This window comes from Bos mutus, chromosome X, assembly GCF_027580195.1.
Source record: "Bos mutus isolate GX-2022 chromosome X, NWIPB_WYAK_1.1, whole genome shotgun sequence".
Taxonomy (NCBI): domain Eukaryota; kingdom Metazoa; phylum Chordata; class Mammalia; order Artiodactyla; family Bovidae; genus Bos; species Bos mutus.
Window position 1 is genome coordinate 124,916,851 of NC_091646.1, and position 18,911 is coordinate 124,935,761.

Below are 18,911 nucleotides of genomic sequence, written 5' to 3' on the forward strand. Positions count from 1 at the left end.
CCAGCCCTCCATGGAAAAGCCTCATTTTCCAGGTGGCAGGGCTCAAGGGACAGTGTCTCTTAAAAGACTTTTCCTGAATGGTAGATGGTGCTGAGGTGTCCTCCCCACCCCGAACCTGAGTCCCCCCGCAAGCTGAAGACTTACGCAGAGATGGTCTTCTCCCGGGGTTCTGGGGGCAGGCCCACTGTGAGCTGCTTCTGGTGTGACAGCAGGTCCGTGCACGCCTGCATGGTCAGGGAGAGGGGGAGAAAGAACAGCAAAGCTGGTGGGGAAGGGCCACTGCCAATAAATTTGCCTTTATAAACTTGACCTATGCTGTCATTTATTTGAAAATTCATATACAGGTTCCAGGCTGAGCAACCCAGGCTGAGCTGGGTCCCTCTGGTCTTTGTGTCCCCAGGATGTGGCCCCAAGGCCTGGCTCTGCAGGGCCTGTGAGTCCTGAGTCCTAAAACACGGATGTTAAGACTTAATGACCATATTATAGTCCTAAATTTCCAGTTTCCCCATTATTCACATATAATAAATACTATAATAATGACCTTGAGTGTCATAGAAAGCAGTTCTGGAATTTGGGGTCTCAGGGTTAAAATATCCCTGATGACGGTACTACAGATGTGCAGAAATAACAGTGTTCTGGTTAGGAGGGTGCTGGACCACAGAGCATTTTCATTTTATTTCTTAGTAAATCCTTTTCTGCAGCTAAGAAGCAACAAAACGAATCAGTCTGAATTTCAACTGCTGTCCACCTTCCAAGAGCTGTGGGAGATCAGGAGACAAATACCTGCTCCATCTGTGTAATAAGTACCATGTTTCCTTTACAAATATGAGGTGCTTGCCTCCAGCTCTCCTAATAGGACGAGAGCATGGGGCTAGAGAGGATAGACAGCCAACCCGCACACGCGCAGTGGCTCTGACCTCAGCCAGGACCTCCACTTTCTTCCGGAGGAGGCCGGAGATGTAGCGGATCAGGCCCCACTCCTGGTTCAAGCCGGCCTTCGCATAGAGCTCACTGAGGAGGTTGTGAACAGTGACCCCGTGCTGTCCAGAGAGATTTGTGTCCCAGCTGGGACCCCTGTCAAGAAATGGAAAACCCTCCAAGTATGGCCCAGAACGCTGACAGGCCAGATCCTCTCGCAGTGGAGCTCACTTGGCAGGGAAGGGAATGCATCAACGGGCATCGTGCCAAGTGCTTGGGCCCTCCCACAGCCTGTGAGCCTCACTTGGGGCCACGGGACCGTATTGTCTTCTATCCATTTGAAACAGAAGCCTGACATCAGGAAACGGTGAGATCCTGGCTTCAGCCAGCCTTCTCATTTCAGCAGGCACAGAGGGGGATGGAGTCTGGGTGCTCTGCGTGACTCCAACCATGATGCAGCTGGCTGCCAGGCCAAGAAGCCAGGACAAAGCACGGAGGAGAGAGAAAGCCGGACCTCACCAAGGTCCTGCACTTACTTTATTACATACAGAATGTACAGAATGTCTGCTTGGTCCTGTAGGTTCGAACAGTCTTTCAACTGCTCAACCAGCTTCTCACAGTCCACGTCGCCATGGTCATCTCTGGGAAACTGGAAGTCATCTTCAGGGGCCTGTCCATACAAAAGACAAAAAGAAGGGCACAGGGGCTGGGCATGCACTTCCAGAAGATGAGAAAGTGACACACCAACCTGGTCTTGGCACTCTGCTGCTGTGCCATGCTCCAGGTTTTCATGGGATCTTTTGTGGCTTTTTTTTTTTTTCCCTGAACAGTGAATCACTATGTTAGTCGTTCTCTGCAGGAGACTGAACAGGTTAAAATCTGTGTAAATTTTATTTATGTGAAGGTCAAAAATGGGCAAAACCAACCCTGGTGTTAGAAGGCATGCCAGCAGTTACGTGTGAAGGGAGAGGAGGCAACCAGAAGGGGCACCAAGGGTGCCTGTCCCTCACATGGGCCTGCTGGCTTGGCGATAATTCACTTAGCCCTATACTTATGTCTTATATACTTTTTATATGTTAAACTTCAATAGAATATTTTTTGAAGGCAAAAAACAATGTGAGTTTTAAACAACATAAAATTGTGGTTAAAATAGTCTCCAACAGACACCAAATCTTTCTGATAAAAGCAAAGGAGACTTGGACTAAAGTAACAAATTATAGGAACTAGTGGGGAACATTCTGAGAGTTTCTTCTCCAGAGGAATCTTTTTCCGGTTTCCTGCCCTGCTCTGGAAGCAACCCAGCCTTGGCTGGTGGTCCCAGAGAGGCCATGGTTAGTAGCAAGTTGCTGCGTTTCCTTTCGGCAGCACGGATTCCGGTGAGTGGCAGAATGTCAGGAGCCTTCTTCACACCAACATATAAAGGTCTGGGTCAAATTCAGTGTGCACACAGACATAAACCACAATCCAGACACCAAAGTGGGTGCACATGAAAACCCAGCTTCTAACCCTACAAGTCCTGCATATCAAGAAATATGCTGTTTCTCTTGAGGCAAACCATTTACAAGAGCTCCTGGGATTATACCAGCACCAAAGAACATTATACTTCTTGAAAAAGTGATCCCAAATACTTTACCTTTTTTAGGAGTGGCTGAGGAGAATCAACGAGATTCAGCGATTTACGGTGGGCACTTAGAACTTTAGTTGGCAAAGCCATGGGAACAACTAGAGAAAAAAAGAATAAAGAGCTCTTCTAAGCAGGAGAAAGGATAAAAAAATTTTTTTCAAGAGCTAAGGTGGCTACTCCTTATTCAATACAAACCAAATAAGGAATGATTACTTACTTAAATTTCAAAAAGAATTTTTCATGTGGCTAGATCATGTGCTAAATGTGGAAACAAGCAATGAACAGGACAGAGATCTTGGCTTAAGGAATATATTTTCACTTTTCTTAGAATTCAGGGAAAACTACATAGCATGTAGAACTGGAAGGGGCCTTAGAAATGATCAACTCCGACTTCTTTTTCTCTCAGATGTGGAGACTGAAGCCCAGAGACAGCAGGCCATTGGCCAAGGCCCTGCCCACTGTTGTGCGTCCCTTCGCCACTGCAGGGCGTCAGTGCTTCTGTTTCATAACCACCTTTATTTACTTTGTGGGGAGCCCACACCACACAGCCTGTGGGCTCTTGGTTCCCTGACCAGGGATTGAACCCGGGCCCTGGCAGGGATAGCACTGAATCCTAACCACTAGACCACCAGGGAAATCCTCTTTTAACCACCTTTAGATGTTATCATTGAGGGGCTTCCCTGGTGGCTCAGACATTAAAGAATCTACCTACAATGCAATGGCTCAGACGGTAAAGAATCTGCCTGCACTGTAGGAGACCCCATTTCGAGCCCTGGGTTGGGAAGATTCCCTGGAGGAAGAAATGGCAACCCACTCCACTATTCTTGCCTGGGAAATCCCATAGACAGAGGAGCCTGGCGGGCTACAGTACGTGAGATCGCAAGAGAGTCAGACACTACTTAGTGACTAAACAACAATGAGAGGTTATTATCAATATTTAGTTATTAAGCTGTCTTTTTCTGCCAGGTTATATTGTATCATCTAAAGAAAATAAGTTTTCAAGGTAAAGATGTGGTGTATTTAAAAAGCATTTATAAACCTCCAGGTTATACTAGTGAATTAAACATAAGCTTTAATTTTACTTTCTCTTAAACCCCCAATAACAGTACAAAAATAATTTTTTTAAAAAGGCAAATCCTAAAAAATAGGGAAGCTGAGCAGAAGACAATAACAGAGTTGGAAAGCCAATGGATAAAAGGCAACCAAACCCCAAGACTACAGTGGGGAAAACAAGCACCAGTCAAATTTCTACCAGAGAATCCTCAGACGTCTAAGGAGCTTGCTGCACCATGGACCTCTAGCACCTGGGGTTGAGAGAGGGCATCCAAAAGAAGGAAGACAGAGAAGAAGCTGTGTGAGAGGCCGTGAGCTCCCTAGATGCCTTCTGCAACTCCACATAACTTGGCAACAGCCTTGCTCACCCTGATAGAAGACTAAAGGGTCTCTCTGAAGAGGGTATAAAGAGGGTGGTATGTGCGTCTCTGGAGGGGGTGCTGGCCCACATGTCTGAAGGCATCGCTAAATGCCTTGGGGGAATAAGTGACTGTATAGGCAATCAGACCTTTACTGGTTAAAAAGGACATTGTGAAGGAGACTGTAGAACATCTCTGGGAAATCTGCCCCGCCTACACCCATAAACTCAACAGGCCCCACTCACAGGCTTGGAGGTTCTCATGCATGAGCAGATAACCAAGGGACACCCAGCACTGGAGGAAAGACTAATGTGAAAGACAGACCAAAAGCAACAGGAAACATTGACTTGGGGAAAATGGGAGACGATTTAGGGAGAAGAAAATGTAAAAACAAAACCAAAAATCTCTGCCATTAACTTTATTAGAGTAATTAAAAATTGTATTGCATGAGACAAGAAGAGATACAATTCAGAGAACAAAGATTTAAACCATGACAGCAAAATAGGAAAAAGTCAATTGAGCAGGTGGAACAAAATGTTCAAATAACTGCCCTCAGAACAGAGCAAAAGACAGAGAAATGAAAGACAGGGTAGAAACGATAAAAGACTTCTCCAGGAGGTCAATATTAGAATCACAAAGTACCAGAGAGACAGGACAGAGAAAATGGAAGGAAGTAAATGAATCAAGAAATTATCAGAACAACTGCACAGGACTGAAAAACACACATTTCCAGATAGACAAGATCCACTGGGCAGCCACCACAGCAGATGAAAATACACTCAGAACAAAGCACACCATTGAAATGTCAGAACCTGAGAGGAAAGAAAAACCTAAAAACTTTGAAAGAGAGTAACAGTTTACATTTAAAGGATCAAAAATCAGAATGGGTTCAGATTTATCAACAGCAACACTGACAGCAAGAGGACAGCAAAGGGAGGATTTCAAAATTATCAAGGAAAATTTATTTCAATCTAGAATTCTATACCCAGCCAATCTCTCATATGGATAGGGAAAATCTGTAGCTAGGAGAACACACTTGTCATAGCAAACACCCTCTTCCAACAACACAAGAGGTAACTCTATACATGACATCACCAGATGGTCTATAGCAAAATCAGATTGATTATATTCTTTGCAGCGAAGATGGAGAAGCTCTATAGTCAGTAAAAATAAGACCAAGAGCTGACTGTGGATCAGATCATGAGCTCCTTATGGCAAAACTCAGACTTAAAGTGAAGAAAGTAGGGAAAACCACTAGACCATTCAGGTGTAACCTAAATCAAATCCCTGATGATTATACACAGCAAGTGACAAATAGATTCAAGGGATAGATCTGATAGAGTGCCTGAAGAACTATCAACAGAGGTTCGTAACACTGTACAACAGGCAGTGATCGAAAGCATACCCAAGAAAAAGAAAAGCAACAAGGCAAAATGGTTGTCTGAGGAGGCCTTACAAACAGCTGAGAAAGAAGAGACATGAAAGGCAAAGGAGAAAAGGAAAGATATACCCCTCTGAATGCAGAGTTCCAAAGAATAGCAATGTTTATAATAGCCAGGACATGGAAGCAACCTAGATGTCCATCAGCAGATGAATGGATAAGAAAGCTATGGTACATATACACAATGGAGTATTACTAAGCCATTAAAAAGAAAACATTTGAATCAGTTCTAATGAGGTGGGTAAAATTGGAGCCTATTATACAGAGTGAAGTAAGCCAGGAAGAAAAACACCAATACAGTATACTAACGCATATATATGGAATTTAGAAAGATGGTAACAATAACCCTGTGTACGAGACAGCAAAAGAGACACTGATGTATAGAACAGTCTTATGGACTCTATGGGAGAGGGAGAGGGTGGGAAGATTTGGGAGAATGGCATTGAAACATGTAAAATATCATGTATTAAACGAGATGCCAGTCCAGGTTCGATGCACGATACTGGATGCTTGGGGCTAGTGCACTGGGACGACCCAGAGGGATGGTATGGGGAGGGAGGAGGGAGGAGGGTTCAGGATGGGGAACACATGTATACCTATGGAGGATTCATTTTGATATTTGGCAAAACTAATACAATTATGTAAAGTTTAAAAATAAAATAAAATTAAAAAAAAAAGAAAGCCTTCTTAAGTGAACAGTGCAAAGAAATAGAGGTAAACAATAGAATGGGAAAGACTAGAGATCTCTTCAAGAAAATTAGAGATACCAAGGGAACATTTCATGCAAAGATGGGCTCAATAAAGGACAGAAACAGTAAGGACCTAACAGAAGCAGAAGAGATTAAGAAGAGGTGGCAAGAATGCACAGAACTGTACAAAAAAGGTCTTAATAACTCATATAACCACAATGGGGTAGTCACTCACCTAGAGCCAGATATCCTGCCTGGAGTGTGAGGTCAAGTGGGCCTTACTTCAAAGCTGGTAGAGGTGATGGAATTCCTGCTGAACTATTTCAAATCCTAAAAGATAATGCTGTAAAAGTGCTGCACTCAATATGCCAGCAAATTTGGAAATCTCAGCAGTGGCCACAGGACTGGAAAAGGTCAGTCTTCATTCCAATACCAAAGAAGGGCAATGCCAAAGAATGTTCAAACTACTGAACAACTGTGCTCATTTGACATGCTAGCAAAATCCTTCAAGCTAGGCTTCAACAGTATTTGAACTGAGAACTTCCAGATGTACAAGCTGGATTCAGAAAAGGCAAAGAAACCAGAGATCAAATTGCCAACATATGTTGGATCATAGAGAAAGCAAGGCAATTCCAGAAAAACATCTACTACTGCTTCATTGACTACACTAAAGCCTTTGACTATGTAGACCACAACAAACTGTGGAAAATTCTGAAAGAGATGGGAGTACCAGACCACCTTACCTGCCTCCTGAGAAACCTGTATGCAGGTCAAAAAGCAACAGTTAGAACCAGACATGGAACAACGGACTGGTTCAAAATTGGGAAAGGAATACAACAAGGCTATAAATTGTCACCCTGCTTATTTAACATCTATGCAGAGTACATCATGCAAAATGCTGGGCTGGATGAGGCTACAGCTGGAGTCAAGCTAGCCAGGAGAAGTATCAGCAACCTCAGATATGCAGATGATACCACTCTAACAGCACAGAGTGAAGAGGAACTAAAGAGCCTCTTGATGAGGGTGAAAGAGGAGAGTGAAAAAGCTGGCTTAAAACTCAACATTCAGAAAACTAATCATGTCATCAGGTCCCATCACTTCATGGCAAATAGATGGGGGAAAATGGAAAAAGTGACAGACTTTATCTTCCTGGGCTCCAAAAATCACTGCAGACAGTGACTGGATTCATGAAATTAAAAGACGCTTGTTCCTTGGAAGAAAGCTATGACAAACCTAGACAGTATATTAGAAAGCAGAGACATCACTTTGCTGACAAAGGTCCATATAGTCAAATCTATGGCTTTTCCAATAGTCATGTACAGATGTGAGAGTTGGACCATAAAGAAGGCTGAGTGTCGAACAATGCCTTTGAACTGTGGTGCTGGAGAAGATTCTTGAGACACCCTTGGACAGCAAGGAGATCAAACCAGTCAATCCTAAAGGAAATCAATCCTGAATACTCATTGGAAGGACTGATGCTAAAGCTGAAGCTCCAATACTTTGGCCATCTGCTGCAAAGTGTCGACTCATTGGAAAAGACTCTGACGCTAGGAAAGATTGAAGGCAGGAGGAGAAGGGGGCCACAGAGAATGATATTTTGGATGGCATTACTGACTCACTGGACATGAGTTTGAGCAAACTCCAGGAGACAGTGAAGGACAGGGAAGCCTGGCGTGCTGCCGTCCATGGGGTTGCAAAGAGTTGGACACAACTTAGTGACTGAACAACAGTTTTCAGACTTGAAAGGTCTCAACAATTTTACCCGACATAAACTTGTTTCCCAAGGAACTACTGGATGTCCTCCACCAAATAAAACAGTAAGCTAACCAAGAGGAAAAGCTGAGATACAGAAAATAGAAGAGTCAAGAAGGAATTCTCCAGTATGATGGTGAAGGAAGATTTTAGGATAAAATCTACATCCTGGAGACTCCCCTGGAGGTCCAGTGGTTAAGACTCCATACCCTCGTTGGAGGGGGCATGGGTTTGATACCAGGCTGTGGAACTAAGATCCTACATGCAGCATGCAGCCAATTGGAAATAAAAAATCTACATCCTGGACACAGAGGGCAGCCAGGCCAAAACGGTCAGTGAACTTCAGAAACACGCACAATGAGGGCTACCATCACTGGGCCCTGTTTCAATGAAACTATTGAAACTATTCTAGAATGTATTCCACCAAAGGAATAAATTGAGAAGGGAGAATACGCCAAAATCAAGAAACAGGGAACCCAACTGAAGAGATAAGCAAAGGAGATTCCAAGGATTATAATAAAGAAGAGTCCCAGGATGCCAGGTATGCAAAAGGCCTAGAGAGCAATCAGTCAGACAGGAGGAGACTTTTGGACTCTAAGTAGTGAGACCATGAGTTTCATATATATGGTTGACCTTGTGGAAGTTTCTATTGCGTGGCCACTGGAGGGAAGTGAAGCTAATTACAAGGGCAACTGTTATTTTTAGAAAAAAATGAAAAGCAAAAATGATAATGTAGTATACTATAATACTGAGTTGGGAATAACATTTACACACATACAAAGACAGTAATAGTGAATACTGATTTAACTAAACCTTAATACTGGGAATAATATTTACATACATACAAAGACAGAAATAGTGAATACTGATTTAACTAAACCTTAATATAACTGCATGGACAGGTTAGAGGAAGTGAAGTAGAGGAGGGGTGATTTAAGACAGGTGAATTCCTCACCTGCATAAGAGAAAGGTCACAGATACTGAATAAACTTGATGCATCAAAGACAGGAGATCAGTCCAGTCGCTCAGTCATATCCGACTCTTTGCAACCCCATGAACCACAGCACGACAGGCCTCCCTGTCCACCATGAGTTTGAGTCCACTCAAACTCATGTCCATTGAGTCGGTGATGCCATCCAAACATCTCATCCTCTGTCATCCCTTCTCCTCCTACCCTCAATCTTTCCCAGCATCAGGGTCTTTTCAAATGAGTCAGCTCTTGGCATCAGGTGGCCAAAGTATTGGAGTTTCAGCTTCAACATCAGTCCTTCCAATGAACACCCAAGACTGATCTCCTTTAGGATGGACTGGTTGGATCTCCTTGCAGTCCAAGGGACTCTCAAGAGTCTTCTACAACACCACAGTTCAAAAGCATCTGTTCTTTGGTGCTCAGCTTTCTTTATGGTCCAACTATCACATCCATACATGACCACTGGAAAAACCATAGCCTTGACTAGATGGACCTTTGTTGGCAAAGTAATGTCTTTGATTTTTAATATGCTATCTAGGTTGGTCATAACTTTCCTTCCAAGGAGTGTCTTTTAATTTCATGGCTGCAACCACCATCTGCAGTGATTGTGGAGCCCAAAGAAATAAAGTCAGCCACTGTTTCCACTGTTTCTCCATCTATATGCCATGAAGTGATAGGACTGGATGCCATGATCTTCGTTTTCTGAATGTTGAGCTTTAAGCCAACTTTTTCACTTTCCTCTTTCACTTTCATCAAGAGGCTCTTTAGTTCTTCACTTTCTGCCATAAGGGTGGTGTCATCTGCATACCTGAGGTTATTGATATTTCTCCCAGCAATCTTGATTCAGCTTGTGCTTCTTCCAGCCCAGCGTTTCTCATGATGTACTCTGCATAGAAGTTAAATAAGCAGGGTGCCAATATACAGCCTTGACGTGCTCCTTTGCCTATTTGGAACCAGTCTGTTGTTCCATGTCCAGTTCTAACTGTTGCTTCCTGACCTGCATACAGGTTTCTCAAGAAGCAGGTCAGGTGGTCTGGTATTCCCATCTCTTTCAGAATTTTCCACAGTTTATTGTGATCCACACAGTCAAAGGCTTTGGTATAGTCAATAAAGCAGAAATAAATGTTTTTCTGGAACTCTCTTGCTTTTTTGACGGTCCAGCGGATGTTGGCAATTTATCTCTGGTTCTTCTGCCTTTTCTAAAACCAGCTTGAACATCTGGAAGTTCACGGTTCATGTATTGCTGAAGCCTGGTTTGGAGAATTTTGAGCATTACTTTACTAGTGTGTGAGATGAGTGCAATTGTGTGGTAGTTTGAGCATTCTTTGGCATTGCCTTTCTCTGGGATTGGAATGAAAACTGACCTTTTCCAGTCCTGTGGATACGGCTGAGTTTTCCAAACTCGCTGGCATATTGAGTGCAGGACTTTCACAGCATCATCTCTCAGGATTTGAAATAGCTCAACTGGAATTCTATCACCTCTACTAGCTTTGTTCATAGTGATGCTTCCTAAGGCCCGCTTGACTTCACATTCCAGGATGTCTGGCTCTAGGTCAGTGATCACACCATCGTGATTATCTGGGTCGTGAAGATCTTTTTTGTACAGTTCTTCTGTGTATTCTTGCCACCTCTTCTTAATATCTTCTGCTTCTGTTAGGTCCATACCATTTCTGTCCTTGATTGAGCCCATCTTTGCATGAAATGTTCCCTTTGTATCTCTAATTTTCTTGAAGAGATCTGTAGTCTTCCCCATACTATTGTTTTCCTCTATTTCATTGTATTGATCTCTGAGGAAGGCTTTCATATCTCTCCTTGCTATTCTTTGGAACTCTGCATTCTCTGCTTATCTTTCCTTTTCTCCTTTGCTTTTTGCTTCTCTTCTTTTCTGAGCTAATTTTAAGTCCTCCTCAGACAGCCATTTTGCTTTTTTGCATTTCTTTTTCTTGGAGATGGTCTTGATTCCTGTCTCCTATACAATGTCATGAACCTCCATCCATAGTTCATCAGGTACTCTATCAGATCTAGTCCCTTAAATCTATTTCTCACTTCTACTGTATAATCATAAGGGATTTGATTTAGGTCATTCAAAGATATGGAAATATGAAAAGAAACAATTAAGAGTTGAAAAGCAGTTGTCCCTAAGTAGAAGGACTGGGGGAAGTGAGGAGGGAAAGGTGGGGAAGTGAGGAGGGGAAAGGTGGGGCAGTGAGAAGGGAAAGGTGGGGAAGTGAGGCGGGGAAAGGTGGGGAAGTGAACAGCTGCACTTTGTTGCCTTTAGGACCTTTGACTTGTTCATTACGCTCACACATTACTTTCATAAAAGAAGTTATTTTAGTAGGCAGAGAAGAGTTAATAACGTACATGGAATTTCCAAACCCTTTGCTTTTGCCATCACAGAAAGTATATCCCGAGTGGAATGGATAGCACTGAAAACCTGGTTGTCCTCTGTCTTCTTACAGAGAGGTGGCAGATAGCACTTCGAGGATGTGCTTTGCAGAAGGTGGTTGATATACTGGTCAAGCTCGTCCTGGCTTTCTGTAATTACACAGGTAAGAAGGACAGCCAATGAAAACAAGCTGCAGAAACAACCTAAATGCATAAAATTGATTATGTGTAGCTGCAAGTGCTGAACAGATTTAGCAGAAGACAACATTTTGATATAGATACTTGACTTCCACTCTGCCTCTAGAAAGGAAGAGGTTTACCTAGATGATGCATGTGTTTATAAAGTTATTGTTTGGAAAAACTTCATTCTATAAAAAAGAAAAATACAGGTCAAGATGGTGTTTATATCACATCATCCCAGGAGGAGCTGAAAATGTAGACAATCTGAGGGCCAGCAGTCAACATCCAATCTTTTGGTTTTCATTTGTCCTGAATGGGCTACACATTATGGAACGCCCCACAGACCCAATCCCAAGTCCTATCTAGAAGTGAAAAACAGGTCACTTCAACTCCAACCTTGCTCACTTTGAGAAATGTTATATACATAAGATTTCATCACTTACATCCAATTGAGCCAAGACCATTCTACCACTTCTTTGAAAATTCAGGAAATGTGTTTCTTTGTATTTTGTGAAAAGTCTCCATTCCTGAAACTCTTTGTCCCTCTAGATTTAAAAAAAAGCCTCACTTTTGCAGTTTAGGTTTTTAAAGTGGCAACCCACTCCAGTATTCTTGCCTGGAGAACCTATGGACAGAGGAGCCTGGTGGGCTACAGTCCATGGGATTGCAAAGAGTCTGACATGACTGAGCAACTAACACTTTCTTTTATTCATTTTAATACATCAAAGTTTCTGAAGACTTTTTTGTTGTACTAGTTACCAATTATTTTCTGTGCTTGAGTTTTAGGGCAACTTTAGCACAATGCCAAGGCTTAAATAAATTCAGGGACTGCCTGCAAAGGCATTCCAAGCTGTACCTTGATTATAGGTGTCTTCCAAATATCCTCCCAGGTCTGAATCACTATCAGGACTGAAGGTCCCTTCACTGGCATCATCAAACAACTTCTCATCACAGTCTGGATCCAGGAAGGTCAGATACGTGTAGAAAGAGGTGGTGAGAAATTCCGAAAGACTCCCTAATTTTACTCTGCCAAGGAGACACTTTGTTAGAGATATAGGTGGACATGGACAAACTTCCATGATGAATCATCCAGAGATGATTTTCAATAACTAGGTGGCACTTCTGCCAGAATCCATAAATATGTCACTTGCAGACTGCCCCATACAAGTAGTCCAGCCAAGAAATGAAAATGAAAATTCAATAGCAAGTATGAAGTGGAAGCACACAGCATATTAGAAGCCAAAATGAATCATACTGATTTCTTATTCCCAAACCCAACACAAATAGAAATCTATTTTACTGAACCAACCAAAGTTTTACAAAACATACTGAGCGAACCACTTTTAAACAGAGCCAACCCTTGAGGATTTTTTGCCCTAAAACAACTAGACCAGAATAAAACCACAGGAAATGATTCTCTGGGTGCACTAGTGCTAGCTTTTATGAGTCCCTGTCACACAAGGCCCAGGGAGGAGAGTGGGGGTAAATGTTGGGAGAGTCACTGCTCCGAGCCAAGTTCTCTCTAGAAGGAATGTGATGGGTGGGCCATCTCCAGAAGGGACACTGGCTCAGAGTCGCCCTATCGTCAGTCTGGGAAAAGTTCCACAGAACCTCTGGGAACAGGGTTTGGCAGTATGGGGTTCTTCTACAAAGGCAGCAGTCTCCAAGTTCTTGCTTCCCAAGCCTGGGACGTCTACCCTACAGAAAGAGAGCCAGCACTATGTGGCTCTCTAACATTATTCTTAAAATGTTAGATCTGGAGGCAGAAAACTATAGGCTGCCTCAGAGCTACCAGGGTCAGATTATGACTGGTTCAAATGGCTTAGTTGGAGAAGAGTAAACAGAAGCAGGCAATGCAAATGATTTCACACGTTTCTGAACCTCAAGAAGGCAAGAAGTGCTGCCTCAGAGTGAGAAAAGCCTTCTAATCGAGTAAAGGTAAAAGTGCAAGTCTCTCAGTCCTGTCCAACTCTTTGGGATCCCATGGACTATACAGACCATGGAATTCTCTCAGCCAGAATATTGGAGTGGGTAGCCTTTCCTTACTCCAGGGGATCTTCCCAACTCAGGGAACAAACCCAGGTCTCCCATATTGCAGGCGGATTCTTTACCAGCTGAGCCACAAGGGAAGCCCAAGAATACTGGAGTAGGTGGGTAGCCTATCCCTTCTCCAGTGGATCTTCCCAATCCAGGAATGGAAAATAGAACTGGGGTCTTCAGTGCAAAGAAATAGAGGAAAACAATAGAATGGGAAAGACTAGAGATCTCTTCAAGAAAATCAGAGATACCAAGAGAACATTTCATGCAATGATAAGCACAATAAAGGGAAGAAACAGTAAGGACCTAACAGAAGCAGAAGAGATTAAGAAGAGGTGACATGAATACATAGAACTGTACAAAAAAGGTCTTAATGACCTGGATAACAATGATGGTGTGGTCACTCACCTAGGACCAGACATCCTGGAGTGTGAAGTCAAGTGGGCCTTAGGAAGCATCACTATGAACAAAGCTAGTGGAGGTGATAGAACTCTAGCTGAGCTATTTCAAATCCTAAATGATGATGCTGTTAAAGTGCTGTACTCAATATGCCAGTAAATTTAGAAAACTCAGCAGTGGCCACAGGACTGGAAAAGGTCAGTTTTTATTCCAATACCAAAGAAGGGCAATGCTAAAAATGTTCAAACTACCACACAGCTGTGCTCATTTCACATGCTAGCAAGGTCATTCTCAAAATCCTTCAAGCTAGGCTTCAACAGTATTTGAACTGAGAACTTCCCCATGTTCAAGCTGGATTTAGAAAAGGCAGAGGAACCAGAGATCAAATTGCCAATATCTGTTGGATCACAGAAAAAGCAAGAGAATTCCAGAAAAACACGTACTTCTGCTTCACTGATTATGCTAAAGTCTTTGACTGTGCGGATCACAACAAACTGTAGAAAACTCTTAAGAGATAGGAATACCAGACCACCTTACCTGTCTCCTGAGAAACCAGTATACAGGGCAAGAAGCAAGTTATAACTGGACATGGAACAGTGGACTGGTTCCAAATTGGGAAAGGAGTACGTCAAGGCTGTATATCGTCACCCTTCTTATTTAACTTATATACAGAGTACATCATGTGACATGCTGGGCTGGATGAAGCACAAGCTGGAATCAAGATTGCCAGGAGAAATACCAATAACCTCAGGTATGCAGATGACACCACCCTTATGGCAGAAAGCGAAGATGAACTAAAGAGCCTCTTGATGAGGGTGAAAGAGTGAAAAAGCTGGCTTAAAACTCAACAATCAAAAAACTAAGATCATGTCATTGGGTCCCATCACTTCATGGCAAATAGATGGAGAAACAATGGAAACAGTGACAGACTTTATTTTCTTGGGCTCCAAAATCACTTCAGATGGTGACTGCAGCCATGAAATTAAAAGATGCTTGCTCCTTGGAAGAAAAGCTATGACCAACCTAGGCAGCAAATTAAAAAGCAGAGACATCACTTTGCTGACAAAGGGCCATATAGTCAAAGCTATGGTTTTTCCAGTAGTCACGTATGGATGTGAGAGCTGGACCATCAAGAAGTCTGAGCACCTAAGATTTGATGCTTTTGAATTGTTGCGCTGGAAGACTCTTAAGAGTCCCATGGACTGCAAGGAGATCCAACCAGTCCATTCTAAAGGAAATCAGTCCTGAATATTCATTGGAAGGACTGATGCTGAAGCTCCAATACTTTGGCCACCTGATGTGAAGAGCTGACTCACTGGAAAAGATCCTGATGCTGGGAAAGATTGAAGGCAGGAGGAGAAGGGGACGACAGGATGAGCTGGTTGGATGGCATCACTGACTTGATGGACATGAGTTTGAGCAAGCTCTGGGAGATGGTGAAGGACAGGGAAGCCTGGCGGGCTGCAGTCCATTGGGGTCACAAAGAGTCAGACATGACTTAGCAACTGAACAACAACCAGGTGGGTCCACAGGATAGAGTCTGGCATGTACGGTGAGTTCAGTTTCTCAAATACCCTCAGACTTAAAAAAGAGCCAAAATGAGATTCAACTTTAATTATGAATTATTTAGTAGGAATCGTGGAGCCTAGGCATCCCTCTTTCTTTCCATGGATCTGGGAATTGTTTGCCGTACTCTGTAACCAGGAGCCCCTCCCGATTCCTGTAAGCCCCCATCCAGCTCAACACGGTGGTTAAAGTATTTACATGGCGCTTTGGCACCTACTCATCTTGTGCCCCTGGCTCTCTGAGCCTACAGATCCTTGCATACAAAATAGGAATATTTTGCATACAAAATAGGAATATTTGCTCAAGACAAAGCAAAGGACAACGTGAGACGACACATAAATAGACAGAATACACTGCATGCTCAAACAATTGTACACAGTATCCTTTTGACAATGTTAAGATTTCAGAAAAAGAATTCATTTTGGAAAACAGTCAATTACGGGCGTGTGGTATTGTCTGTCGGTTATGACACCATATGCCAGGTGGTAACTTATCCAAGCTGGAGATGAACTGTACACAAGTGGATGCCAACTGCAGTCATGGCACCAGCCCTGGGATGTTGACAGCAGAATGCTGAGGAGGACCTCGCTGACACTCCTGAGAAAGGCCAGGAGAAGCCTGGAGCAAGGGCCACTTCAAGTGTGCAGCAAACCCCACAGCAAGTTCAGTGAGCAGAGGTGCCAGCCCTGGTGCTTAGAAATAATACAGTGACTCAACCCAGAGGACATCGGGCTAAGTGAAATCAACCAGTCACAAAAAGGCAAACACTAGATGAGGCCACTTAGGAGAGACACCTAGAGACAGAAAGCAGACCCTGGTTGTCAGGGCCAGGGGCGGGGCAGATGGAGAGTGGTTTCAGGGGTACAGAGTTTCAGTTTTACAAGATGACAAGAGCTCTAAGAGACTGGTTGCAAACAATGTGAATGTACTTAATGCAACCGAATTGTACACTTAAAATGGTTAAGGTGGGCAATTTTATATTACATATAGTTTACAATTTAAAAAATTTACCATGGCAGCAGGGTCCCTGGCATGGGAGGATGTGAGAAGAAAGGCAAACTTCAATTCCCAAACACTTCTAGCAACTGGCATTCCATCAGGGACCTAGTGGCAGCCTCCCTGACCTCAGGAAAGGCCACATGTGACTTGAGCTGGCTGCGTGCTGAGGCTCTCCTGGGGCCCTTCTGGCATATTCCAGGAGTTTCACGGAGATCAAGACACAGAGGCTACAGAGAAATCCTCTACCTTGTGACAGGGGTGTCCCTGGGAGGTGAGCCCCCATCCCTTAAGGTGTTGGCACCCTCAAGCCAAGGAGTGATTTGATTACTGAGCACCTACCAGCCCCAAGGCACCAGAAACAGACTCCACATTCCACACATGCATCTCAAGGGGGACACTTCAGAGAGACTTGATTCGCTCACAGCTCTATGCTCCAGGCCTCCTGGCACCCATACAAGCTTCACAAACACCCAGCAAATACTGCTTAGAGATAATTCCAGTTTCATATGGGTAAACCGGATTAGATGTTTTAACTTCCTTTTTACTCCAAAGCTCTACACTTCTATGTTCAGCAGTGGATATGAAAAATGGGAGAAGGGCAGTAAAAGGGTTTAAGAAAGGTCAATGTTACTTTTGTTTTCTAGAAAAAATCACAAATTACCTAGCTCCTCCAAAATATCCATCCTCTAGTTTGCGAATTGTAGCAAGAACAGCGGAATGAATATCTGAGCCATCATTTGCTAAAAAGACAAAAAAAAAAAAAAAAGATGAATTAGTTCACTCCATCTGGGAATACTTTGTTTGGGTATGTGCTGAAACGTGTTCATCAACACCAACCAATTAAAGTACGTATAGGAGGTTCCCGACCTCAGAACCCTAACTGCTCAGAACCCTCTTTGGTACCTAGCTCTGTCCATGGGACTCATTTTAAACATTTTGCAAAGATTAAAGACCACCCATGGGACATGAGTCAGGGCAGATCAAGTTCACGGACTTACTGAGCATGGTATGCGTGATGGGGAAGGTGAGCGTGGGTCTGCCCGTCATCCGCCAGCAGGTGCACAGGTAGGCCAGCTCAATCCTCAGCATCTCTACGATCATCTCATTGTCCAGGGCCAGGTAGAAGTGATGCTGGTCGGTGAACTGCAAGTCACAACAGGTCAGGTTCAACACTGTCCTGCCTTCCCTCCACACAACCTCAGCTGTCATTCACCACAGCACCAATCCTTGCATTTTGTTTCCAGAGAAGAGACTCAACCCTGGCTCTATCATGGGGCTTTCCTTGTGACCACACCCATCGATCTGCCCCAGCCTGGAGCTAGGGCTCCATTAGCACTAACTGTGGGAGGAAAGGGCGCTAGGCTAGGTCTATTTATGGCTCCTCAGATGGGGATTTAAGGACCTAGCCAGCACTGCTGTCCCTGAAAGGAAATCAATAACTCCTTAATTCCAGTTGCGGTCCAGGGCTGCTGAGCTCAGAGATGCTTTCCTAGTAGGGCCGCTGAGAGCAGGTGAGACATGGAGACTGTTTACCTGACTGACGGCCTGGTTAACGTGAACTATGGGCACTGTTGCATCGTGTCCAGGAAAATCATACTGCTGCCCTGGCCTCTGGACCTATGCACACTCCACTCTGGTCTAAAATTCGTTATGAAGGGAAATAACTCCTAAGATTTGAGCAAGCAGCACAGGCTGGATGAGAAAGAGCAATTTGAGGTGACTGACCCATGAGCCCATGGCCAACTATGTGCCCGGGGCTGTGCCTCATGCTGACAAACTGATCCCTCAGCTGGCCTTTCTAGCTGCTCATCTGCATTCCACAGGGCTAGTTTCCTTTGGAAACAAAAACTCTAAAGAGAAGACCCATAAAAGCAGTATATTCAGAATCCCATCAAGGGAGCTGGGGCCTGAAAACTCAGACTCCCCATGTGGGAGTCCACTGACAGAGGCCCTGCTGACAAGCTGAGAGAGTGTTAGGGGGCACAAGGGCTGTAAGTGGCATGCACTAGCCACTTTTTAAAGTGTGTGCATTTCATACTGGAAGTGATGGCATACTCAGAGCTAAGCAGCATTTACTGAGCACCAACCATGAGTAAAGGACTGTGTTAGGTCTTGGATGTCATCTTTTGTCTGTATTTGAACACTTGCATGCACATCCTGCTGCATTCAAAGTAGCTCGCCAAACAGAAAAAGAGAGCTTAATAAACAAATGCTTGTTGCTTTGCTACTGGCCTGCTCTTCTCACCTGGGGCGTGAAAGTAAAGATCTGGTTCCTAATCACGTATAGTTTCGATGTCCCAAGGACACCAATGTGCCGATACGGTCGCCCACTCAATCTCATATTCTTATTCCGTCCTGTGTAGAAAGTAAGAGAGAAATTCAAGTTAGAGCAGGCACAGTGACATCTAATCCAAGTGATTCTGCCTAAGCCTGAACTTACTGATATGTTAAACAACTCACTTTAGGGTTTGGTTTTTCCAATACTGTTATCCTTTTTGGGACAAGGATGAATTAAGAATTCCACTCCCTTCTTTTCATG

The 18,911-nt window shown here is 43.7% G+C and overlaps 1 protein-coding gene across 5 annotated transcripts in view; it reads right to left on the reverse strand.

Annotated features, from left to right (window-relative positions):
- Positions 1–18,911, reverse strand: part of PHKA2 (phosphorylase kinase regulatory subunit alpha 2) — a 95,393-nt gene that overhangs the window by 15,676 nt on the left and 60,806 nt on the right. For all 5 annotated transcript variants that reach the window (XM_070365742.1, XM_070365741.1, XM_070365740.1 and 2 more), the window contains 9 exons: positions 18,618–18,727; positions 17,371–17,515; positions 17,034–17,112; positions 12,228–12,397; positions 11,168–11,341; positions 2,552–2,640; positions 1,455–1,588; positions 918–1,074; positions 145–224 (listed from right to left, as the gene is read on the reverse strand). In XM_070365742.1, coding sequence (XP_070221843.1) covers positions 145–224; positions 918–1,074; positions 1,455–1,588; positions 2,552–2,640; positions 11,168–11,341; positions 12,228–12,397; positions 17,034–17,112; positions 17,371–17,515; positions 18,618–18,727 — 1,138 coding nt within the window. The remainder of the gene's footprint in view (positions 1–144; positions 225–917; positions 1,075–1,454; positions 1,589–2,551; positions 2,641–11,167; positions 11,342–12,227; positions 12,398–17,033; positions 17,113–17,370; positions 17,516–18,617; positions 18,728–18,911) is intronic.